The following is a 27,366-nucleotide window of genomic DNA, read 5'->3' as shown; positions in this document are numbered from 1 at the left end:
GTGTTAGCATGGTACATCTTTCTCTATCCTTTTACTGTTAATATATATGTGTCCTTATATTTAAGGCAGGTTTCTTATAGAAGACATCTTTCCATCTTGTTTCTTGATCCACTCTGACAAACTCTTTTAACTCATGCATTTAGACCACTGATGTTTAAAGTGATTTTCTATATAGTTGGATTAGTATCAACCATATTTTATTGTTTTCGTCTGTTGTTCATGCTCTTTTGTCCTGTTTTTGTCTTCCATTGTTTTTCTGTCTTTTGTGGTTTTCACTGAGGAATTTATATGATTCTATTTTCCCTCCTCTCTTAGTATATCAATTATATTTCTTTTTTTAATTTTATTTTATTTGGAAGAACACTTGATATGTGATCTATCCTCTTAACAAATTGTTAATTGTACACTATATTATTGATGAGTTATAGTTGTTTTTCCTTTTTTTAGTGGTTGCCCTAGAGCTTATGCTATACATTTACAACTAATACTAGTCCACCTTTTTTTTTTAAGATTTTATTTATTTGAGAGAGGGAGAGTGAGCAAGAGCATGAGCAGGGGGAGGGGCAAAGGGAGAGGGAGAAGCAGGCTCCCCGCTGAGCAAGGACCCTGATGTGGGGCTCAATCCCATGACCCTGAGATCATGATCTGAACTGAAGGCAGACGCTTAACCGACTGAGCCACCCGGGCATCCAAAAAGTCTACTTTCAAGTTACACAATACCACTTCATGGGTAGTTGTGAGTACTTTATAATAACAAAGTAATCCTAATTTCTCTCTTTTGTCCCTTGTATCATTGCGGTCACTCATTTTGCTCATCCATAAGCATGTATATACACATAAGCATACATAATCAAATACATTGTTGCTATTATTATTTTAAACAAATTGTTATCTGTTAGATCAATTAGGAATAAGAAAAATAAAAGTTTTTATTTTACCTTCACTTATTCTTTCTCAAATGATTTTCCTTTCTCTATATAGACCTGAATTTCTGACCTATATCATTTTCTATCTACCTAAACAACTTCTTCTAACATTTCTTGTAAGGCAAGTCTACTGGCAACAAATTCACTTACTTCCCAGTTTCTGTTTGAGAAATTATTTTTCTTCACTTTTGAAGGATAATTTCACAGGGTACAAAATTCTAGGTTGGTCGTTTTCTTCTTTCAACACCGAAGATTTCACTCCACTGTCCTGTTTGCATGTTATCTGAGAGGCTGGATATAATTCTTATCTTTGCTCCTCTCCTAGCAAGGTGGTTCTTTTCCCTCCTCTGCCTTCTTTCAGTATTTTTTATCTTTAATTTTCTGTAATTTGAAAATTAGATGTTTAGGTAGTTTTGGAGGCATTTGTCCTATTTGGTGGTCCCTGAGATTCCTGAATCTGTGGTTTGGTGTCTGACATTAACGAGAGGAAATTCTCAGTCCTTAATGTTTAAATATGTCTTCTTTCTCTTTCTTCTCCTTCTGGTATTCCCATTATGCAGAAGTTAAACCTTTTGTAGATTTTCTACAGTTCTTAGATATTCTCTTCTGATTTTTTCAGTTTGATTTTTGGTTTTGGAGGTTCCTTTTGAGATATTCTCGAGCAGAGATTCCTTTTCCAGCTGCTTCCAGTTTAAAAATAAGCCAATCAAAGCCATTTTTTGTTAGTGATTTTGATTTCTAGCATTTTTTTATTCTTTCTTAGAATTTTCATCTCTATTTTTACACTGCCACACGTTTTTGTATTCTGTCTACTTTATCCATTGGAGCCCTTAGCATATTAATCATAGTTGTTTCAAGTTCCTGGTCTGCAAATTCCAACATCCCTGCCGTGTCTGGGTCTGGTTCTGATGCTTGCTCTGTCTCTTCGAATTTTTGTTTTGGTTTGTTTTTACCTTTTAGTGTGTCTTGCAGCTTTTTCTTTATTGATAGTTGGACATCCACTAGGTGAGTAAACTGTTCCAAACAGGCTTTCAGGATTGCGGAGGTTCTACAGTCCTGTGACTAGGCCTCAGTCTTTCACAGACCGTTGCCTCTGGCTATGAACCAAACACAGCCTTCTCCGTCTCCCCCTGCTCCCCTTAGCTGAGATAGGCAGCTAGACCAGCTGGAGCTGGGTATTTTCCTTCTGCCACAGACTTACGGTCTGATAAAACACTGGCAGGTGAAGCTCTGCTTAACTAGTTTCTCCTGAGGGTTACCTTATTAAGAAGAACAGAGTGCTCTGGCATATTTTAAAATGGTTGCTTTTCCCCTCCCCCTGCAGAAAGCACTGGGGGATTTTTCTGATACTCACTGTGAGAGTTTCAGGAGGTAAAATTCACAAAATAAGGGCCCTCCCCCCCCCCCCCCCCACTATCTGAGGCCCCTGGAGTTTTTATTTCCCAGACTTAGCTCCACTGTGCCTCCAGCAATTTGTTAATTACAGTTTCTTTTTTTTCCTCTCAGCACAGTATCCCATGGAGGTTTCTGCTCCAGCGAGTTGTGATTCTCTGGAGGTTTGCCCTGCAACCTCACTTCTTTTATGAATTTAAGAATTGTTGGTTTTTCCATTTTCTCAGTTTTTACTTGTTAGGCCAAAGTGGTAACTTCCAAGATCCTTATGTGTTAGACCAGAAACTGGGAGTCTCAATACATTTCAAAAAATGAGAACCATCTGGGTTTGGATTTGAGGGGATGATCAGAAATATACAGACAAAATTAAAAAGAATTTTTTCCCATGCTGAAAAAAAAACATTTTTTTTTTCTAACTTACAACTGTTAATTAACTCCTAGAGTTGACATCCTTATCTATTTCCAGTGCTTACAGCAAAAGACATTGGTCACCCTGGAGAGGGCCCACGGGAGGAAATGTGTTATAAACTTTCCACCTTTTTATTTTCTCTGTGACAGAAACTGAGTTGTCTTTGGAATGTAAAACCTTTTCAAATGTATTTCAGGAATATCTTTGTATCATTTAGCTGGGAAAAAAAACAAATTTTCTCTTTCCATAGTTCCCTCCAATTCCCAGGGGCCTTCTAGGGCAGAATCACAGACTAAAAATAGCATAGACTAATTTGGGCTCACTTAGGCAAGCTATTTATCCTGTTGTACATAGTTTTTTTTTTTTTTTCTTTTCAAACATCTAGTCATTCCATTAATGCTATGAAAAAATCTATGTGGTATGAACAAGACTGCTGTACCTACTGAGTCACTTCCTTGAAAGTAGTTCTCAGAATTCAGCTTATGTTGAGCATCTATTACTTGTCTCTCCAATTATATTTCAATACACACGGTTACCGTGTCATAACCGTGAATGCTTTATCATCTGCCTAATTACTAAACAGCAAGTCCAATTACGCACATTCTTAACATCTAAATATTTTGGTTCTAACTAAAGAAAATTAGGTAATTTTATACATTTTCCTTTCTTTAATTTCTGGATTTCATAGATCTCTCTATATTGTGCCTTGGAGTCCAGATGTTTCCTTGGTGTTTATTTCACACATATACATTTTATTGAAGTGAAGATGCTTGCTTCATTTTCTTCCTTGCACACTGGGATGATCATTCATTAATCCTTCATCCATGCTTAGATTTTTTACTCATTATGTTTTCTGAGTTATTCCTTCAAATCTTCAAATTCTCCAGGGGTGCCTGGGTGTCTCAGTTGGTAAGTGTCTGTCTTTGGTCCAGGTCATGATCCCAGGGCCCTGGAATCAAGTCCTGCATGGGGCTCCCTTCTCAGTGGGGAGTCTGCTTCTCCCTCTGCCCCTCCCCCTGCTTGGGCTTTCTCTCTCTCAAATAAATAAATAAATAAAATATTTTTAAAAAAGAAAAAATTCTCCAGAAAATATCTATTCTATTGCCTCTTATAGCTTTTTATGAAATTCAGTTTGCGATGCGAGTGGGATGGCTGGAAAGACTAATGACAAGTATATACTTGCCATGGTTAAGTACCCCCTGGTTAAATACTCTTTTAATCACATTTTTAGTGACTGTTCTATCTTCTAGCAACTTCTTGATGGGGTTTTGAATATAGGTGAGGTTCAGTGGGGTGGAGTCCAGAGCTGACAACCAAGAAAGGATTCTTGAGTCTTTGAATTCTTTGGTGCAAAATGGTGGTTTTATGAAAGCACGGGGACAAGACCATGGGCTGAAAGAGGTACTGCCCCGGGGTGGTGAGGGGTGGCTGATTATATACTAGGGGGTTGGGGGAGGTAAGGAAAAGGGAGGTTTTCAAAAGAACTTTCATATGTTAAAGAAGATTCACAGGATACCTGAGGCCCTGCCATTGTCAAATTAAGGCTGCTCTTCCCTCTAGCAAGGCATTAACATGAAGACAGTGGGAAGCTTCCTGGAGGAATGTCACACAGATCCCACCCAGGAGAGCGTGGGGGGGGGGGTGCCTTTTGCTCCCTCATCATCCTGACTCCCATCTTACTTTATCACCCTCATCTCAACACATACCAGGTTTAGTGCATTATTTTTTCCTAAGTTAATAAAAGTTAAAGTGGTTGAATCAGTAAGATTCAAGGCATATTTTTAAGGTGGCAAATAACCCTTGAATACCAATTCTATGCCAGGCACTATTCTAAGCACTAAAGATTCAGTGGTAAGACAAAAAAGTCCCTGTACTCTTGGATCTCATAATCCAGTCAGGGAGACAATCAAGGAACCAATTAGCATTAGGTGCTATGAAGAAACTGGGAAAACAGGTTAGAGAATGATGTCTTGAATTTTTCCTTCACAGATACACTATTTATGCAGGGAAGACTTCTCTGATGAGATAACAAGTAAGCAGAGATATGAATGAAGGTGAGAAGTGGGCTGTGCAGATATCTCCATGGAGGATCTTTCCAGAGGGAGGGAGCAAGAGGGAGGGAGTAGGAGAGATGGAGGCTGAAGCACTCTCGGTCTGTTTGAGGAACACAAGAGAGGAAATTGAAAGCAGAACCACACTTGCAAGTCTCTGAAGGGATCACATCTGCTGATCCCCTTGGCCAAAGGAAGTCTCCCAGGCAAGCTCTGAATCTAAAGGTAAGGAAATCAGGGACGCCTGGGTGGCTCAGTTGGTTAAGCGTCTGCCTTCAGCTCAGGTCATGATCTCAGGGTCCTGGGATCGAGTCCCGCATTGGGCTCCCTGCTCCACGGGTAGCCTGCTTCTCCCTCTGCCTCTGTCTCTCTCTCTCTCTGTCTCTCATGAATAAATAAATAAAATCTTTAAAAAAAATAAATAAATAAAATAAAGGTAAGGAAATCAACTCCGCCTCTTTAGTGGGAGGAACTGCAGACACAGGGCAGAAAGCACAGACAGAGAAGCAGTGGAAACACTGGGACTCTCCTGGAAAGTTTTTACCCACATCCCTAATTATTCACTTAGAATAAAAACCCAAAACCTGAACAAATGACAAATAATCTTTTGAGTTTCTCCCTTAAAGTATTAACGCAGCAAATAACTTGTTTGATTTTTAAATATTAAATCCCCATTCTATTCCTAGGATAAAGTCAATGTGTTCACCATGCACATGATTTTTAGGAATTTATGTGTTTGGCTTGTTCGTATGTGTTAGGGCTTCTGGGTGGACTTCTGGAGATCCATGAGTGCACAGTAATGAATGAGACTGGCCTGTAGTCTTTGGTCTTACATTGTCCCATTTGTTCTAATATTAAGACTGTGTTGCTCCTGGGGCACCTGGGTGCCTCAGATGGTTAAGCATCTATCTGACTCTTGGTTTGGTTCAGGTCATGATCTCAGGGTGCTGAGATCAAACCCCACTTGGGTTCTGCACTCAGTGTGGAGTCTGCTTGTCCCTCTCCCTCCCCCTCTGCTCCTCCCCATGCTCGCTTGCACACAGGCTCGCTCTCTCTTTCTCAAATAAATAAATAAATAAAAAGGACTATATTGCTTCTATAACAGTGATTGGAAAACATACCCTCTCTTACTGTTGTGTGGATAAGTTGGTTTAAGATTGGATTCATTGCTTCTCAAAATGTTTGGTACAATTTTCCAGTGAAGTCATTTGCACTATTTTCTTTATGGAACAATTTTAAATGTTGATTCATGATCTGGGTGTACTTATGAAGAGTGTATTTCGTAGTCTGTCTAGTGCAGACTTCCTCTGTGAATAGCCAAATAACACCTATTTGAGGCTTTGTGGGCCACATGGGGTCCTTGTAGCACTTTTGTCCTTATTTTTATTTTTTTCACAACTGCTTTAAAATGTAAAAGCCATTCTTAGATCACATTTCATTCAGAAACAGTGCACAGGCACAATCTGGCCCAGTTTGCTGGTCCCAGCTACAATATGCTATTGTATATGCAACTACTAGGTCACGTTTGCCAATTCTGTTCAAAGCTTTTATATCTTTTAAAAAATAAAGATGACCCATATCAATTATGAAAAGAGACCTGTTAATATCTCTGAGATTGTGGATTTCTGTTCGTAGATCTTTTACTTCTTGCTTTATGCATTGAGGTCTTATTATTGAGAACTGTTATACAAGCAAGTTCTGCTTAATATCAGTGTTACGTCCATGCGAAAATGACACTTTATGCAAAATGTCACTTACTAGTGAGTAAGGAGCCTACTTTAAACGGAAAAAAGAAATTATAATACATTCATATTAATGCCAAACCCTCATCAATTTCCTAAAAATGTCACTAAAACACAGTAAGGAACTTACTCATAACTATCTGTACTGTTTATAAACTAACATGTTATGGTATAAAATGTTCGAAACATAACTTCCTAATCACCAAACACCTAATTAATTTGTTAACCAATATCTGCCTTGTAAAAAGTAACATAATTTCTTTCAGCACCAAAACTATCTCACATAAACATCCCCTTTGTTGACACTGAATGTTCTTCAAAACATCTACTTTTATAGCACAAAAAATGTCACAGATCAGTATCTCTTGTGTACATTGGTGCAAAAATCCTAAATATTAGTGAGCAAAATCATGCATATTTAGAAAGTAATATATAATGATCAATTGGGATCTATTCTGGTACTGCAAAAATGGTTCAGTAGTAAGATATCCATTAAGATATTAATAAATCTAAGAAGAAAAATCATATGATTATCTCCATAGTTGCTTGAAAACCCTCTTTAAAAAAAAAAAATTGAGAAACCTCCAGGAAACAGGAATTGAGGATATTTTCTTATGCACACACACACACCCTTGTATGTAGTTACATATGTGTATATATTTAATCTACTATTTTACAGTCCGCTGGTGGCGTTAACCAATGAGATTAGACAATAGGAAACAACTGCAGTCATAGGAATTTAAAAAAAATAGAACAGCTATCTCTAGTTCAAATGATATGATGGTATTCCTAGAAAACTCTAAATCATGTGTGATAAACTAAAACAAGAATTCAGTAAGGTATCCAGACATAAAAAGAACATAGAAATTAATGGACTTCTTGTAAGCAAAATAACTATTTAGATAATACAATGGAACATTAACCATATTTAAAATAAGAGGATAAAAATGTTTAAACTTAGGAAAGTGCTTAGCATGGAAAAAACTTTAAAACAATTCTGCCAGACACAAAAATAGATATGAATAAATAAAAAAAGACAACCCTTGTATTTAGATATGAAAACTCAGAGTTGCAAATATGTCAGGTTTGCTTAAATTAATTTATAAATTTAATGTGATCTCAATAAAAATACCTGCAAGCATTTTTTTTATGGAATTAGAAAAGTTGATATCAAAGTTTATATGGAAAAATAAGCATACAAGAATAGCTAGAAAATACAGAAGAGAAAAGCTAAGAAAAGGGACTAGCTGGACAATATATTAAAATATATCATAAATCCTCTATAATTAAAACAGTATGGAACTCATATATGAATAAGTGAATATATTATTGGAATAGAATAGCAAGTCTGGACAGAGGCCCAAATACACATGGAAAGTGAATCTGTGATGAATGTGGTAGCAAGCCTGGGAAACAGTGGAGTTTTTAATAGATGTTGCTGGGGTGAGTGGATAGATAGACGGAAGGTAGAAGGGAATCCATCTCTCACACCATACACAACCAGATATATAGACATAAAATCATACAAGTACTAAGAAGGGTTAACTCTCCTTACACATAACTATGACTCAAAATCCTGATTTGGTAAGATTCAGATGCGCCACTGTTCTCTGGCTCCCCCAAGGGAAGAATCCTCCCTTCATTGAACAGCCGTTTCCCTATGAATAATGCGCCATGTTCCACTGGCTTCCTTCAAGGTCATCTGCTTGTCTTTGGCTTTTCCCAGTTCAACTATGAAATGCCTCCTTCTATATCACCGATTAAATTCTGTACGCTTCAAACTTGCCATGTGTAACAATGATTAACTCTGGCACAATACAAAACATACACAGAGGCACTGAGAGTGAATGAACACTTTAGTCGGAATTTCTTGAGAGAAAACTTGGAAGAAGAGGCCCACATGGGCCAAGTTTTGCCTTTAATAGCTCTTATTTGTGGACAGGACACAGTAGCTAGCAAGTAGGATGGGTAAGTTCCCCGGTGGTCTATGGTGTTTATGGCCTGTGGAGTCGAGGACTGAAGTCAGGGCAATTTCAGGGAAGTCACGGGAGATTCCTGGAAAGAGAGCCAAAGGAGGGAGATTCTCAAATTATGTGAGTAAACGGTGGCCAAGACTTTGGCTGGCCGTTGAACCATGCATAAAGGGACAGACGCAATGACAACTAAATATACAGGGACTGACCTGAAATTTGAGCTGCAAACAGGAGAGAAGGAGTCTACAATTTAATTTCAGTCAAATAAATTGCTTTCGAAAGAAAAAATATCAGACTTTTCCAGAGTCTCCAAAACTTAATATTCCAGTCTTCCCAGGATACAATCCAAAATTAATCAGGAAGTAAAGAACCAAGAAAATGTGACCCATCTCTAAAGGAAAGATAATGCACAGGAATGATGCAGCCGGGGATGAGCAGACAAAGGTTTCAAAGCGGCTGCGACAGCTACGGATGCTGAAGGGAAGTGTTGATAGAGACATGGTAGGATGACACAGCATCTGAAATAGTAAGTCATTGCATGGTTTTAATAGCAGAATTCAGATGCCAGAGGGAAAGAACAGAGAACATAAAGATAGACCAACAGAGAACATCTCACCTCAAGAAAAAGAAACAAGATTGAAAGAAAATAAGCAGAGCTTTAAGCATCTGTGGGACGATACTGTATAGAATAACACATCTGAAGTCTGGGAAGGAGAAGAGCAGACGGGTCAGAAAAAAGTATTTGAACACATAATCTCCTAAGTTTTATCCAAGTATACTGAGGCACAAAACATACAGAAAGATTCAAGAAACTCAGAAACTCTGGATTTGCTTTTGATCTATCAGTTTTCCTTCTAGGAATTTACCCTGAAGATGTGCCTCCAACAGTATGAAAATACATGTGTATAAGGTTATTCACTGTATATTGAATGTATGATGTATACAATACATTGTATATTGTTTGAACAAATTATGATTCATTTTCACCAAGGGACAGCCAATTTTTCTTAAAGGGCCAGACTGTAGTTTGGGGTCCATATTGTCTCTGTTGCTCTGTGCTTAACTCTGTGGTTGCAGGATCCATAAACAGTGTGTAAACAAATGTACGTATGCTCTGTGCCAATAAAACCTCATTTACAAAAATAGATGGTGGGTCAGATTTTGCCAGGGAGTCATGGTTTGCCAGTCCCTGATTTGTATAATGCAGTACTGCACATCTATCCAGGAAAAAAAAAAGACTGAAAAGAATCTTTATAAACTGATATGGAGTAATGATTTGATCTTTTTTTAAGATTTTATTTATTTGTCAGAGAGAGAGAGCTAGAGCAGGGGGAGCGGCAGGTAGAGGGAGAGGGAGAAGCAGACTCCCTACTGAGCAGGGAGTCCGGTGCGGGACTCGATCCCAGGACCCTGAGATCATGACCTGAGCCGAAGGCAGACGCTCAACTGACTGAGCCACCCAGGTGCCCTGGAGTAATGATTTACCCATTAAAGGGGCCAAATCTAGGACCATTTGAACATCAAAATAAATAATGATGATAATGGATAATAACACTTTGAATAAAATACCTGAGTTCATGAAAAATGAATGAGCAGATGGAAGGGAAAGAAGAGGTCCTTCTTGTAGTAGAATGCCAACATATGAATATAGAAGGCATGGTGACGTTAGAAATACCACCGTTTTGTAACCACTATAGTAATAATTGCTTCAAGCAAGCATCATCCATGGATGCTAAAACTTGTGGGTGTAAGTTTGGCTAGGGACAAGGTATTTATTTACACAGACTCCAAGTATCACTCTTGTATTACTTATTAATCACAAAGGTAAGCAATAACTTGACAGTAGAAACCAGGAGCATAGCCCCTTAACCAGGTGAGCAGGGTTAGCACCCACCATCACAGATGCGGTCACATCACAGGCCTCTGGACACCATCCACGGAGGAGGGCATGACATCCTGTTTGTGGTTCTCCTAGCCGGCACGTAGAACTTCTACCTCATGATGAAGACATGCCAGACAAACCCAGACTGAGGGCCGTTCCACAGAAATACCTGACCCATGCCATCAAAATGCCAATGCCCCCGTGAAGACTGTTCCAGATCAAAAGGGACTAGTCAGACTTGCCGTGTGAACGCAGTGTGTGAGCCGGAACTAGGTCCTGGACCAAACAAACAAAAGTGCCAAAAAGGACATTCTTGGAATAATGTGCAAAATCAGATTAAGAACAGAAGATTGATAAGAGAATTGTATAATGTTAAAATTTCTGGTTATGATAGCTGTATCTGATTATCCTTGTTCTTAGGAAATTCACATTGAGGTATTTTGGGGTAAAAGGGTATGAAATCTTCAACTTCCTATCAACGGACTAGAAAAAAATGTAATGGTATCTGTATAGAGAGACGATGATGTACCAACTATGAGATATAAATAAAAATATAATTGGTGAATTTGGGTGAAAGGTAAGTGTGAGTTCTTTCCACTTTTCTGTAGGCTTTCATTTGAAATTGTTTCAAAATAAAAATTTTAAGACATAAAACCACACATATGTCACAGCAAAACCAAATCCTGTCACAATAAACGTTCCGCTTCTCAACAAAAACAATCTACTTGTGATTTTTGACAACGTTCCACCAACTGTATTTGAAATTGTATCGATATACATAACATGCAATTGTGTTTAAAATGTTCTTTTGAGTTAGAGTATGTAAATATTAATTTACCCCTTAGAAATGTTATCCACAAAATGCTGTAATGAGAACGAGGTACCTACCGTGCCGTCTGGGTACTGAAGGAAACCGGGAGAGCATTAACGCCGCACGCGCGTTGTTCGCTGACTGAATTTTCTAACAGATTGTTCCGTCACCGCGAAGCTGTCGGCTGGAAGGCTCAGCAGCTTCCCGGGTGAAATGTGGACACGAGGCCCGCACACAGACGGGGGGACACCAGAAGGACGGCCACCTGCAGGCTCCGGGGCGCCCGGCACGTGTCCGCACCGCACGTGCCGCGGGGACGGGAAGGCTCGCCGCCAGGCCTCAGCTGCGCTCGCTCCTCAGACGCCCGCCTGCGGACCGTCGCCGCCAGGCCTCAGCTGCGCTCGCTCCTCAGACGCCCGCCTGCGGACCGACGCCGCCAGGTGGGGCCGGGGTGCGCGGCGGGAGGGGCCGCGGGGAACCCGGATGGAGCTCGGGGTCGTCCGGGGGTCACGACCTCCCCGCGCCCTTCCGCACGGACCGTCTTCACGGCCGCCACGGAAATCAGTACGTGGCCGAGGCGCGGCTCTGGACACACACGAACAGGAGTAAATGTTCTCCAGGCGCCGGGTGGGGACTGACGGGGAGCGCGCGCACCCCGTCCGGGAGCACAGACCACACACCTGAGGCGCTTCTCGCGGCCAAGAGCCGCTAAAAGTAGGAACACTCGCAGCAGGGGCTGTGGGGCTGCGGGTGGCAGCTCAGCGCGAGAAGAGGATGCGCTTCGAACCCTGCGGGCCAGTCTGCGAGCACCGTGGCCGAGGGCGGGGGTCGTCAGGGCAGGGGGGCGCGGGGCGCACGGGCTCTCGCCCCGGCACAGTGCCGCATCACGTCGTGAGTGTCCCGGCGCCTCAGGGGTCCGGGAATGTGGCCTTGGTCATCCGGCGTGCGGTCCACGGTGCGGCTGCGCTGCTCGCGGGTAGAATCCAGCAGTCAGGGGGCTCCGGCTGCACCCCGCCAGGTGGAGGCGCCCTGAGGGCGAGGGGCTGCAGCCGGGGGAGGGCTGAGGCGCCCTGAGGGCGAGGGGCTGCAGCCGGGGGAGGGCTGAGGCGCCCTGAGGGCGAGGGGCTGAGGCGCCCTGAGGGCGAGGGGCTGCAGCCGGGGGAGGCGAGGGACGGAGAGTGGTGTCAGAATGTAACTGGGCACAGCGACTCTAAGAAACGCAACCCCCCCATGTGTGTAATTATTGGCACATGAAGCTGACTGGAATCAAATGGAAAGACACTTTCTAAATTTTGAGAGGCGTTGTGCCGAAGGAGCCATGAGCCCGTAGGAAAGCTGAACTTTCAACTCATCTTCTGTGAACACCTCCGGCATAAAGTGGTTTGGGTGGGTGGCATTAGCTCAACTCTCAAAGGTTTTGTGTGTGTGTGTGTATATATATATATATATAATTTAATACACACACAGTTGTAAGTTTTTGCTTTTATTACTCAATCCTGTAAGTCTTTTTCTTTATTGTTTCAGCTTTTGGTGAAGGCTTAGAATGGCATTATCCACCTGAAGATTACACATTAAAAAAATAAAGTTCACCTAAATCTTTCTCTAGAGGTTTTATGGTTTTTAAGATTACATTCAGTTGGGGCGCCTGGGTGACTCATTTGGTTGGGCTACTGCCTCTGGCTTGGGTCCTGATCCTGGAGTGATCCTGGAGTTCCAGGGTTGAGTCCCGGAGTCCTGCGTTGGGCTCCCTGCTCAGTGCGGAGCCTGCTTCTCCCTCTGGCCCCCCCCCCCCCCCATGCTCCCATTCTCTCTCTCTCTCAAATAAATGGGCAAAATCTTAAAAAAAAAGATTATTCAATTTCCTAATGCATTGCATTTATTTTATGGCTAGGGTGGAGACCGAAATCTCTTACCTTCTTCCCTTTATTCAGTATGACTTCATTTCCTCCAATGAGTTAAGATATGTCCTTTATCCTACCATAAAATCTTTTATATCCTTAAACCTCTGACTGAACTTTCTATTATATTCTTTTAATGTTTCTATTTTGTGAATATTCATCTATTTATTGTGGTTTTACTAAATCATTTAATGTTTTATAGAGCAAGTTCCTTTCCTGCTTTCTAAAAATGAATTTACTTGCTTTTGTCACATTTATTCTTAGAAAAAATAAATAATAGAGAAAACCTGTCCCTATAGGGGAAGACAATATTGAAAATACTACATTCTAGGTACGCCTGGGTGGCTCAGTTGATTGAGCATCTGCCCAGGGTCCTGGGATCGAGCCCCGCATCGGGCTCCCTGCTCAGCGGGGAGCCTGCTTCTCCTTCTCCCTCTGTTGCTCCCCCTGCTTGTGCTCTCTCTCTCTCTCTCTGACAAAGTCTTTTAAAAAAGAAAATACATTATACCCAAATTATACATTTAACACCAGTCTCATCAAACTATCAAACTATAATTTGTGTAGACTTTGACTCATTTTAAGTTTATAGTTTTCTTTATATGGGTTTTACAGTTCTTGGTTAAATTTATTTCAATTTAATATTTTGTAGACTTTACTATATTTTGACTGGCTATTGGTAGCATACAGGAAAACTACGGAATTTTCTGTTTACCTTTATACTCTAACATTGTTCCAAACACATTTCTTACTCTTTGGTTTAGTAATTTCAGTTAAAAATCTAATTTTTTTACAGTAAAGAATTATGTCATCTGTCAACTAATAGATTTAGATTCTTTTTCAGACTTTTCCTCTTATGTTTTATTTAGCTTATTGTTCTTAGTTCATGAGTAATAGTAATGTATAGTGACACCTTTATTTTATTTCTTATATCAGTGGAATCATCTTTGGTATTTCTCCATGTTGGTTTTATTTGAAATAGGTATTCTTCACCATAGTAATGATGTGTCTGTTATTCTTAGTTTACTAAGTTTTTTAAAAAACATACATTAGGAATAGATACTGATTTTTATCAGCTGTGCATTTTGGATCCCTGGAGATAGTTAATTTTTGAATTTTGTACTTTTTCTTAAAGGATCTTGGTGTTCATTGAATTTACCACAGTTAATATTCATTCACTTTACAGCATATGTAGAAAATTGAGGTCTAGGCTGTATTTGAATGCCTCCAGTGATAGGAAAATATGTATAATGGCAGCTCTGTCCATTCTTTATATGTCTGGATTTACTGAGCCTGGGTGACAGCACCCCATAACTGAGCAGTATTCTCAACCGACCTCCAACTCCTCTATTACCCAGTCCATACTTGTTAATCTTGCTGTCAAATATATTACACGATGCCCTTGGTCAATAGTTTATTGAAAGCATTCTAATTACTCTACCGAAAGAGAAGTTAATTTAGTCCAACATGACCTGTCCTAAATGAAGCCATGTAATCCCAGTGCTTACACAAAATACCCATATAATAATGTTAGGATGCTGGATGTCTGTTAAGCTCAAGTTACAGCAAAAATTAAAATAGGTGGCTAATGTTTCACATAATGTTTCTAATGTTTAACCTAATAAAGTTTTAGCTGTAACAGAGATAGTAAATGTACTTATTACAACCTCACTACTTTAAAAATTCCAATGCGGAGGCTCAGAGATGTAGCGCCTGCCAACTATCTGCCTCAAACCTTAATCTACACAGACCTTCACTGAGAGACGCTCAGGCCTTCTGATGCTTGTGGGGTGTTCTTGTTTTTCCCCTGTGGAGTCTTCGTGAGTTAGGAGTCAGGACTCAGGGGCTTTAAATTATCCAGATGGTTTCCTGACTCAACTATTATCTGTAGCTGTCGGCCAACTAACCCAAACTGCGTTTCCCAGAAAAGCTCTTGTGTCCGTGGTTTTCCATCAGCAGCAGCAGCTGCCCCGGTCTTCTACGTGGCACCTTCTTAGTGTCTTCCTGAGTCAGCGTCTCACAAGGTTTTCCCAAGCTCTGTCCCTGAGGCTGGTGGTCACTTTGTTTTCTTTGCCTTTGGGCTCCTAGCCTGAGACCTTCTAGAGGGCAATGCTTTTCTTATTCATTTTGCCTCACTTGACTTTTCAAAATACTGTTATAATAATTATACCAGTTTTTGTAAAATTAACCAATAATCAATCAAACTGTGCAGATGTGTGTAGTAAGGTGTCCCTCCCATCCCGTAGAGAACAAAGCCCACCTTCATGACTGAGTCTTGGAGTTAAAACAGAGTGTTCTGTTTCATCTCAATACCTTAAACAGACGACAGGAGCGCGCGGAACGTGAGATTGCGTGACACTCCACCTCTGTGAGAACCAGGATTTCCGTCTTCTTTGGTCCACATCCACTCAACACTGCTGGACTTGATTAAGACATGTTACTAGTTTGAGAAGTTGTCTTCTGTTCTACTGTGTTTTTAAACATAATTGAAGAGATGAAACTTCGTAGGTAAGCATACAATGCAGAAAGAGACGGAGGGGTCCTCAGTAATTATCACTTACCAATGAATAAATGAAGCAGGAGGTTAAAGGTGCTGTCTGAAATCACAAACTTTCCGTTAGGGTAATGGCTAAAGCAAGAACCCAGGCTTTCAGACTCCAACCTGATCCTCTTTGTGCTTCTTCATAAACTCCTGCCTCTGGGGAGAGATGGGGTTTACTCGTCCAGTACCAACTGTATGTCAGATAATAGAGAAAAACAGGTCTTATGTTGCAAAATGATAAACTGATGTCACATCATCAGTTTACTGTAATAACTCTTTCAGTGTGAAGGTTGCTGAGTATGAAAAACCGTGTGATGAGAAAAGGCACAAACAGCTCAACAAACTAGAACAAAGTAATTATGTCTCAATTTTTGTTTTTTAAGTTAAAGACTAACACTTCAACTAACACCATCAGTCTTTTCCAACTTTGCTTTGACTCACAGAATTTGAGTCAAGTCGAAAACATTTGGATATTACTTCCCCCACTAAATTGTTTCCTGCACTTCATGTTTCTAAACAGATTACCTTGGTGCTGTTTAATTAAACATTAACTAATTCATTCAAGCAACAAAGGTGTTGCATTCTCACAGATAGCATTTGCCATGAACAAACACATTTCAAGCAGAGTATCTTATTGCTATGTATAATTACCAGAAAATAAAAACTTTAAATCATGGCTCCGGATGTTGAGAAATCAAAAAAAGGAGATTCTTAAATCAGGAACAACACACTTCTAGAGTGTTTCCGTATTTTTTTGGTCTATACTTCATCCATCCATCCATCCATCCATCCATCCCACATACCTGCGCCACATACAGAACTAGGCTCTCAGGGTGCAGTGGTTCCCACCCTCTTGAGCTTTAGCTCCTAGTGTGCTGGCAAACTCAAAACCTCTAAATTTGTGATCTCTTTTTACCCTCTATCAAGTTGATTGCTTGTGTTCACACTTCCAACATCCATTTCATTGCTCACCTGTTCATGGGAAGCGAAGGTTATCTTTACTTCAGAATTTCAGACCATCTGGCTCTCTTCACTCCAACTGTAATGGGCTTCACATCTTTTCATGTCTGGCTCCTCACCCTCTCTCTTCACTTAACCAGCACCTCCTTGGAGAGGCCTCTTTTAACCACCTAACCTGAAATAGTCCCCAGTTACTATCACATCACTGTTATTTTCATTGTGGCCTTTGTGTCTGATACTTTTCATTTACTTGTTTAATCTCTGTCTCCCTTTCTTCCCGTGAAAGCCCTGTGAAGGCAGACAGGGCCCTTATCAGGCTAATTTGCCTCTGAATCCTAAAATGGTGCTTGGTACACAGTTGGCATTGATTAAATATTTGTTGAATAAATGAATCAATGGATTCCTAATTAACTACTTCTTGAACTACTATAGATACTGATTCATCCTTGCTGAGAAGTTTTAAGTTCTCACATCTGTGAAGATTAAATCAGAATTTAAAACTAAATCTTAAAATTAAACAGTTTAGAAATGTAGGAAACATCTGGCAGAGAAATAATTTCATCATTTGCAGTGATGGAAGGAAAGGTTTTCTCTGAAGTAAGCAGGTTGCTGGCCTCTTTGTTGCATCATCAGAAAATGCCTGCCTATTTTTGTTGGTTTGCTCAGGAACTGGGAACATCTGGTGTTGGAACATAGAACGTTGCTCATTTTAAAGTAAAGTGTTAACAATAACTTAAGGGGTTGGGAGTGGGAGAGAAAATGCCCTAAGAAAATGAAGACAGTCTGGAGTCTCTTGGCCTTTAAAACAAACAAAACCAAAACAGGTTTCTTTGGTTCTTCAAGAATCTTAAAGGAACCTTCCTAGAAAGTTCTCAATTTGTGTGATTTCCAAATGAGCAGACTGGGGGGGGGGGGGGGGAAAGAGGGGGGAAGGATCAAAGAATCAAAGAAAGAAGAAAGAAAAGAAAAGAGAAAAGGGAAAAGCAAAGAAAGGAAAGAAGGCAGGAGCGCGCGCGTGTGGCTCCGCCTAGTTCAGGGTTATCCCGGCCCCGAAAGTGGCGGCGGCCAGCCCGGCTGACTTCTGGGGGCCGGTTCAGATCCCTTTAAAGGTGGGGACCCCCGGAGGACGCGGGGAGGCCGGCGGGAGCGAGGCCCGAGCCTCGGTGGACGCGGCAACTCCTCAGCCGGGTGCCCCGCGCCGCTGCGCCCGCCGCCCCGCCCGCACTCGCTCCGCCCCGGAGCCCCGGCCCCCTCCCCGCGGGGTCCCCTCGCCGGACGCGCTCGGGCCAGGTCCCCTGGCGACCCCTGAGTGGTGACTTCTCCCCCGGCCGGCCTGGGAGCCGCTCGCAGAGCTCGGAACCGCGCACGGCCGCACCCCCGCCTCAACTCGTGCCCGGGGCGCGGGTCTGCGGGCGGCCAGGCGGACGGGGTGGCGGGCCCCCGCGCGCGCGGTCTCTGCGCACCGGCCCGCCGACGTGCCTTCCCCGAGAGCCGGCCGGGCGCCGCCGGGCGCTCGCGCAATGAACCAGAGCCCGGTGTTCGCGCCCCGCAGGGGCGGCTCTCCCCGGCGGGCGGCTGGAGCCGGCGCGCGGCGCAACGAGAGCCAGGACTACCTGCTCTTGGACTCGGAGCCCGGAGAGGACTGCTGCCCTCAGCCCCCGCGGCCGGCCTACGGCTACTACCCCTGCCTGTGAGTGCGGGCGCCGCGGGCGGGGGTGCCGGCGGGAGGGGAGCCGGGGCGGCGCGCGTCCGGACACGCGTGTGCCTCCCTGGGCCGGGCGAGCCTGGGTTGGGCCCCGAGCGAGCGGAGGGGCGCGCGCGTCTAGGTTTGTCCCTGGTGAGCACGCACGGGTGGGTATGCTGGCCCGGGAGAGCGTGACCTCGGGGTTCCGCCTCCGCGAAGGATGGGCAGGTGTCGGTCTCGAGCCCAGCAGCTCCGGCCGCTCGGACCGCTTGGCGCGGCGCCGAAGGCACGGGCCGGGCCGCGAAACTCGGGGTCTAAGGGAGGGAGGCTACCCGGCTCAGGGTCCCCGGCGCGCCCTCCCGCTGCCAGACCCGCACAAGTTCGCAGGTGTCAGTGGAGGGGCGAGCTTGCCCGGCGCGCCCGGCCCCCAGGTCGCCGGGTTAGGTCGGGGACAGGGAAGCGCGGGAGGCTTTCCCACCCCGAGCGCCAGGCGTTCCCCGAGGGCGCCCAGGGGGTGCGGGGCGGGAGACGCGTCCGTTGTGGAGGCGAGGGGGTCGAGGGCGTTTGCGGCGAACCCGGAGCGACTACGGGATTTTATTTAAGAATCGGGAGGGGTTTTTCTGCGAGGGAGGCTGGGGCTTGGCGGGGGCGGGCAGGGGGTGGAATGAGGGAGAAGCCTTCCATCCCGCGCATGCCGGGGAGCTCAGGGGCGGCTGGCGGACAGCCTCTCTGCCTCTTTGTCACTTCCCTCGATTGGGTCGTGTGGGTTCCTGACGTTCTTTCCGCACGCGGTTTCCCGAGGAAAGCAGCTCTGGAGTACGTGGTGGGGGTGCTGGGGACGCTCAGCTCCCCACTCCCTCCCCCCTGCCGGCTCCTGCAGACCCTTGGTCAGGTCCGCCCAGCGTCAAGGACTGGTGTGTTCCCTTTCTCAGGAAGAGGTGAGCCCCAGGAAATGGTGCATCTAATTTTTTCCCAAGATAGAAAAAAGTTGGAACTGGTTCCATTCATCTTTGTGCTGTACAATTTGAAAGTATTTACTATTATCTTTTCTTTCTTTCTCAAAAATTAAGATATATATCACATACCATAGAGTTCACCCATTTACATTGTACATATCAGTAGTTAATATATCCACAGAGGTGTGAAAAAATCATCACTGTCTAATTCCATGACATTTTCATCATCCACAAAAGAATCTCGTACTTGACATTGAATTAGAAAATATTTCTATGTCTTATAGCACAGTGCTTCTCAAACCTTAATGGGCGGACGAATTACCCCGGAATCTTGTTAAAATGCAGATTCTGATGCAGTAGGGCCCAGGTGCAGCCCAAGATTCTGTGTATCTAATGATCTCTGAGGTGCTGCTAGTCCATGGACCACACCCTGAGGAGCAAGGAGATACATGCCAAGAACAACAGACGGGAAGAAAAACAAATCAATCCTGGATATTCTGAATACAGCTATTTTCAAACGTGCTTTGAGGGTATATGTTTAAAACATAAGTGGATTTTTTTTTTTTCCTTAGACGAGACCCACTAAGCCTGAGGGTTAGATATTTGATAATGTCACCTGCAGCTACTTAAGCAACTTTAAAAAGCTACACTGCTTTTTAACAATCAGGCTGTCCTGTAGAGAAAATTTAAAATTTTTTTCACCTGATCGTTCTATAATTTGTTACTGTGTGAGAAAAATAATTTTGATTTTAAAAACTTGTGTTTGTAAATTAGGAGTGAGAGAGACTAAGTGAAGTAATTCGAAATTGTCTTGTAAATTTTTCCCAGTGCTTTCTTCGAATGTGACCCACCACCTTATTGATTTATCCACTTCTTAATATTACCTGCTCTCTAAAGAATAAGCATTCTCCTCTCTTACTTCAGGAATCTCAGACCATTCTAAATGTGTAGACCAGGAGAGCAGAGAGATGACAGAAATATTTTAATGTGCTTCAGTTCATAATGAACACACCTGTATCATGTCAAAGATACTATAATTAATTACAGGATGAACCATATTCTAGAATAAGAGTTTGTTTTGTCTAAATCTATTATTTCCATAAGATTCTATAGTTAGTTTTCATCACTGCTTACTCTGGTGAGGTTTTTTATTTTTTCCAGTTGAATAATCAAGTACAGTCTTTAGACCAGTCAACAACAGTACTTCACACCTATGATGTACGAGACGGAACTGAAGAAAATCCCTTCCTTCTGGTACAGAGTACAAAAAAGCCCTTCCTTACACTTTTGACTTGTGATGTAAGCAATGTCATCTATTTTCCTAGAGTGGGAGGTGAATTACTTGTGGAAATGGCACACCGGAGATGTGGACATCACCATTTTCTCAAATCATTGAGATTTTTCCCTTAGAAGATCACAAATTATAGCAAGTTGTCATTTCTGTGGGATAAATTCTGTAACTTTTGCTAAAAAATTCTGTTTCGTAGTTTTCGTATGTGGAAAGATTTTTATGTTGTTTATATCATGGGGCTTTTACTACTGAAAATTGTGGCAAATCTTCTTGAGAGTTGCATATATTCAGGCCTTAATAGTGTTTAAGTGGTAACATTCGAAATAGTGTTTAGGAAAAAAAGATTCCCTTTCTCTCTCTTTCCTACTTTTAGTCAGAAATCAGTTAAAACACTCTCTTTTGATCAGTTGGTGATGGTGATTAGCAAGAAGTGGTCTAAGTCCTCCCCGGGTCCCAGGAGGTATGTCAGAGAGTTACTTCACTTAGAAGTTAAAAGTTTGTCTCTAGTCTATTACTTTTGAACATGGGGAAGAATCCTGGGTGTAAAAAATAATGTGGAGGGTTTCTAACTACTCAAGATCTGAAATACAGTTCCATCACCCTTCTGCTTGGGAAGGACTAATTGATTAAGCTCTTACAATGCAGTAGACTAAGATAATCTAAAAAAAATTATGGTTACAGATACCTCGTAAAACTGGATAAAATATTTAAAATGATTTCAAAACATTAACTAATTTTGCAATCAGTGAATCAGTGAAAAAGGATTATTACCATGTGCCTGAAGCAAAGCAATTAAAAGTGAGTATAGCCTGTGTTGAACTGAGCTGTGGCTGCTTCATGGGTTATGCATTTGCATGAACACGGTGGTTGGAGTCGAACGTCTGCATGGGACAGATGACGCTAAGGCCTTGGTTCCCGATGAGCCATGGAGCTGGGACTAAGACATGCCTGCCCCCTGCGTAAGACCAGGACCTTTCCTTTAATGAAAAGTTAGGCTGGAAAAATGCCACCAGCAATGAGTGAGAATAAGAAACCCGATTAGTAAGAGAAAAAGAAATCCTTGGCTAAGAATTGTATTCTTTGCTCCTGTGTCATGTGAGTTTTTGTTTTTGCACTTGTTTTTTACACCACTTTCTGACCTAGAAATCTTCATGTCAGAAAATACCCTTGGGGATCCTCGAAGAGTAAAGCACAAAGCCATCCCTAAGCGATAGTACCAGTAATCTAGACTGCCAAGGATTTTCAAGGAAACAGCAAGCCCGCTGAAGAAATGCTCACTCTAATACATGACTGGACGCACAGGGAAATGATCAATCACGAATGAGAGTGAGCAGAAGACACAACAGCAGTTTTTAAACACTTGACATAATAGAACAACATGAAAGAGAATGTAAAATGGGCATGTATAAAATGTCGACAATATATAACAAATCAGACCCCAAGAAAATAAAAGACTAATTTTTTAAAGACAGAAAAATCTATAAATGAAAAATAAAATTTTGAAATAACTCAATGGGAGGGATAAAATGCAGATTAACCATAGCATAATTGATGATAATACCCAGAGTGCATAGACATAAGTAAATGAAAAATATGAATATTATTGAGTTATGGAACAAGAAGATAGGAGTCCCAGAAGGAGAGAACACAGACAACAAGGGAGACACAACGTTTGAATAGATAATGGGTGATGATTTTCCAGAGATGGTGAATTCTCATGTTTATGAAGTACAACAATATTATTGCAAACCAGAAAATTAAACCCCTTTAAACATATGTTGAAATTGCAGAACATTAAAGACAAGGGGAGATACTTAAAATGAACCAAGATACGAGTGACTTGAATAAGTTCTAAAATAAAAGTATGTACAATGGAAATGTACTCACAATGTATCTTGATACCTGTTACATAATGTGTAGCTTGTAAGTGCTGTGGTTTTTCTTTTACATAAAAGAAATTATTAATGTAAAGTTTTATACAAAGTCGGTGTTCCATTGCTGATAGGATCTCTTTGAATATGGACAAAAAGGGATTTGTATGTAGTAGTTTAGATGTCAGAGAGGACCTTAGTATTCATTACGACCTTTGAAAAAATAGTGTCTGTAACCATGAAGCAAAGACCTGGACTTTGATTAAGGGTTTGCCGTTTGGAAGCGGCTAGTAGCGGAAAAGCAAATGTGAAAACCACCTTTGCATTTGCTTCCCCTTCTTCATTTGTGAATCAACATCTGCCCCAGTCTCTTGGATTTACGGTGGGTCCCTTCTTTGGAGGTCTGTTCTGCACGACAGAAACTACCCATTTTGTTTCCAAACCTCCACTGGCTTGAAGTACTCAACATCTGCTGATAACAAATTACTATCATGAACACTTTTTTTAGGGGGTGATCTTTGCAGGTTGTGGAGTTACTGGTAGATGTGCTGAAAGGCCCATATTTGTAACAGAATGTTTATCTCTAGGAAGACATTGCATTTTTTTTTTCTAGACAGTTATGTTCCTTGTGTTACAAGAAGTAACTTCATAAGGCAATTCATCTTCACCTCCTAGAGAGTAAATCATAAAGGGAAAACATTTTCTTGAGTCCATTCTTATTTTTCTCCCTCTTTTATAAAATATGCTAAATATAATTGGATCCAGTTGGATGAAATTACCATTTCTGATTGCTCTTTGTTTAAGAATCTTCTGGGACTTTCAGTACAGGGAGAAGGGTTCATCTATATGCCAAATTTCAGTTAAACTTTGGCGTCTAAAATTGGTATGCTGTTCAAGACTCTTAAGCCTTTGGAATTGATTGAATCACATTTCTTATAGAAGGTCTGTTTGCAACAAGCATAAAGAAATGAATGTTACAGATTCCCAAACAACATAGATGATTGCAGCATAATTGTTCTCTACCTAATTCACGTAACTCAGCCAGGACAAGGAGAAGTGATGTTAACTGAGCTACTTACCATTTACTGGGAGTTTCTTGAAAATATTTATATATATTTGGGTGACTAACAGTTTTGAATACCTACCTTGTAGCAGGGCCTTTTCTTTTTTTAAATTTTTTATTATTTATTTTTTTAAAGAGTTTATTTATTTATTTTGAGAGAGAGAATGAGAGACAGCATGAGAGGGAGGAGGGTCAGAGGGAGAAGCAGACTCCCTGCCGAGGCGGGAGCTGGATGCGGGACTCGATCCCAGGACTCCAGGATCATGACCTGAGCCGAAGGCAGTCGCTTAACCAACTGAGCCACCCAGGCGCCCGATTTTTATTTTTTTTTTTAAGATTTTATTTATTTGCGCGAGAGAGAATGAGAGACAGAGAGCACGAGAGGGAGGAGGGTCAGAGGGAGAAGCAGACTCCCTGCCGAGCAGGGAGCTGGATGTGGGACTCGATCCCGGGACTCCAGGATCATGACCTGAGCCGAAGGCAGTCGCTTAACCAACTGAGCCACCCAGGCGCCCTAGCAGGGCCTTTTCTACCTGTCATTCAAATGTAGTTTGCTCTTCAGAGTGGCCACTGGGCTATTCGTAATGTCCAATTTATAAATGGCAATGCTGAAATTAAGCAATGTTGGGCCAGTGACACAGCTAGCGAGTTCTTGGGCTGGGAGGTTGCACACAGTCCCTACTCAGCATCCCCCACAGCTGGATACATGGCGACACGTGCCCTTGGAGAGCACATGCATCATTTCTTCTCTGTCTTTTCATAGGGACTTGAGGCAGCACAGGTTGGCTCTGATCTACTGAAGCAGGAGTGCTGTCCTGTGCTCATATCAAGTTATACTCGGGGTGAGTGGACAAGACAGGAAGGAAGGTTACGAAGAGCATTATCAGTATGCTTTGCCTCTACCTTCTCTTTCTACTGAAATCATCATCTCTGAGGATTGAACTTTATATTCCACTTCATCTTTCACTAATTTATTAATTGATTGATTGATTCATTTCTGTTGACCTTATTTGATCATTTGCAGCAATAATGGAAACGGTGGCTGGATTTGTTATGGGCTTTAGCGGCTTCTATGTGGGAGACTCTTCTAAGTGCTTCGTAGGTATTAAGTGACTTCATACTTATTCAACAAGCCTATGGGGTATGCACTTTTATAATCCCCATTTTACTGATAAGAAAGAGAAAGACTACCACAGCAGAGAGGTTAAGTGACTTGCTAAAGATTACATGCTTAGGAGTTGACAGAAGGAAGGAAGACAGGAAGGAGTAGAAGACTTCACGTTATCACTTAACCAGATGAACAGGGAAGCTAGGTTTTGAAAAACTGCCAGTCTTTTTCACCAAAGGAAAATTATGAATGTACCAAAGCTAACTAATCTGTAGATGACTTACTAATTTTACCAAACAATCCAGAAGGTGAGTAGGACTCTGCAGAGGTTACAAAAAAGGAAGCTTTCTTTTATTCTTCATTTCTGTCTGTCATGGGGATGAAGTCACTTCTGTGCAGTGATGTACCAGGTAGTGAAATGCAGATGTCACGCGTGATCTGCATAGTTTTTAAAAGCATCTTACGTGGTAGTCATCTGGAAGTGTATATTGCCAGAAGAAATTACAGTGTGGATAGGCACATTAAGACTCACTGTCTACTCAAGACATGTTTCATCTTTAAATTCCAGTAGCTCTGGTTTGTAGCACAAAACCCTCGCACAAAATTGAGAAGAGATCTCTTCGTGGGAATTACCAACAAAAGCATCTTGGGAGTTATAATAAGAATTGGAAGCGACATGTCTCTAAAGCTTTTTTTGAAATTCTTTTAGGCTGTTAAACTGTAACAGATAAAACTAGTTTTTATTGTTACTATGTTAAGTTCTTTTGGACAAGAATTTTGCAATGAATAGGTTGAGGGGTGGCGGGCAGTGGTGAGATGCACATCCCTCGCACGGTGAGAATCCCAGGGGAAGGTTTTCTGCAGAACATCTTTTCTTGGAGGGACATTCAGGGCCAGACACTGTATTCCATTTTGCAGAATGCATTAATTTCTTTCTTTTTTTTTTTTTTTTTAAAGATTTTATTATTTGACAGAGAGAGAGACAGCTAGAGAGGGAACACAGCAGGGGGAGTGGGAGAGGGAGAAGCAGGCTTCCCGCTGAGCAGGGAGCCTGATGCAGGGCTCGATCCCAGGACCCTGGGATCATGACCCGAGCCGAAGGCAGACGCTTAACGACTGAGCCACCCAGGCGCCCCTGCATTAATTTCTTTCAACAAATACTTATTTAACTCCTTTGATGTGCCAGGTGTCATATTTGGGAACCACAAACACCATGTTTCATTGAATCTGAAGTTCTATCAGTTGTGTAGCCTGCCCTGATGTTTTCTATGCGTTGAAAAGAGAAGCAAAAAAATCCTATCGATTAAACTATACTTTAGATTTTTGTTTTGTATCTACTGAAACAGCTCTTTATACTTAATTAGATAGAGATTTGGGTTGTATGTAACTTTTAGGCACATATGAAAAAAGGAAATCTAAACAAAATAAACTTGGTTAAAGTATTCCCCAAGTTCCTTCACATCCAGAAATGGATTTTTCTGAGTCACTTTTCAACTCAGAATCTTCAATGCCCATGTTTTCCCACACGAACTTGTCCTCGGTGCCAAAAAGAATGATGGTGACACAGCATTTCTTTAAAGAACTCAGAGTCCATGATAGACCAAAAGCTGTTGGTGCTAGACAATTAAAATGACTCTGCAATTATAGGGAGCTAGCCTGTTTTATTAACAGTTCCTAGTGTCCTGTGTGCTAGAGTTAGGGAAAATGAGAGAGAAGATGGGACAGGAAAGATTATAGGGCTAAGGACATCCTTTCTGGTCTGTCCAGAATTTACGGGCTTTGAACTTTATTCTCTAGCTGATGTTAAAACACAGATAGGACTATGACAATCTTTTGCTTTATTTATATTATTTGATCCTCCCAGCAAACCTGTGTGGTAGTTTCTGTGATTTCCATCTGTAAATGAGGAAGCAGAGGTTTCAAAAACGTAACTTCCCATTTTATGTTCGTCAAGCATCTGAACCAGAACTTGAGCTCATAGTTGACAGGTTATGTGAACTCCTATTTGTGAGCTTGCTTGTTTGTTTTCGACCCTCCTTGTCTGTACTTCTTTCCCTCCGTGGGAATGGCACCTCCCTGAGAACAGGGGCCTAGCCTGGAAACAGTGACTGGGGACTCATGAGATGTTTGTTGAATGAATGAATCGATGTTTCTTTTAGACAAAGTGATTTCAGTGGGTTGGCCTTATCTCTAAAGTTCTTTTCTCTCTGGGACTCACATGGTATTGCTAGGTTCTGCTGCTAAAGTACCATGTTTTCCTCTTAGCTTTTTCAGAAACACTACAATATTGGAGTTTTATATTCCTGCAGTTCAGGTCATTTGATGAATTCTAAGAGCGTTGTGGTATATGCTTGAGCCCTAAAATAGTGCTTGTTAAATATTTTTAATAATCCTACAAACAAAAAATATTAATATAAATTCTTTCTTTCTTTCTTTTTTTTTTTTTTTACATTGTGTTGACAAAACACCCAGGGGATTTGTCTTTTTTGTTTTTACTAAAATGGTGAGAGGAAAATTACTTGAATTTTTATATAAGTTAAATGGAAACAATTTTATAAAACTGAACTTCCCAAGACCAAAACTCTTTATATCTAGGAAAGTCTTAAGTACTTGAATGAAGTAATCCAAGTTAAAATCAAGAAAGTGAGAAAGGCATGGTTAAGTGAAAATGGTCTGAAAGTTGCATATTATTGATAATATATTGATAACTTTGATTTGGACTGAGTCATGCCTGGGCAAACCTTCAGAAGTCAGAGTCATCTAGTTGATTTTCATTACAATCTGTCTTGTAAAGATTGGATCAATTATTT

General features: G+C 41.7%; 1 protein-coding gene across 2 annotated transcripts in view; it reads left to right on the top strand.

The window, feature by feature from the left end:
* Positions 1-18,088: 18,088 nt before the first annotated feature.
* Positions 18,089-27,366, top strand: part of TRPC6 (transient receptor potential cation channel subfamily C member 6) — a 116,395-nt gene continuing 107,117 nt past the window's right edge. For both annotated transcript variants that reach the window (XM_035008768.1, XM_035008767.1), the window contains exon 1: positions 18,089-18,273. In XM_035008768.1, the coding sequence (XP_034864659.1) occupies positions 18,104-18,273 (170 nt within the window). In that variant the 5' untranslated portion in view covers positions 18,089-18,103. The remainder of the gene's footprint in view (positions 18,274-27,366) is intronic.

Source organism: Mirounga leonina, unplaced genomic scaffold (assembly GCF_011800145.1).
Source record: "Mirounga leonina isolate KUSES-001 unplaced genomic scaffold, KU_Mleo_1.0 Mir_153, whole genome shotgun sequence".
In the NCBI taxonomy this organism is placed as follows: domain Eukaryota; kingdom Metazoa; phylum Chordata; class Mammalia; order Carnivora; family Phocidae; genus Mirounga; species Mirounga leonina.
Note: the sequence above shows the minus strand (reverse complement) of the source record. Positions and strands in the feature narration are given on the sequence as shown.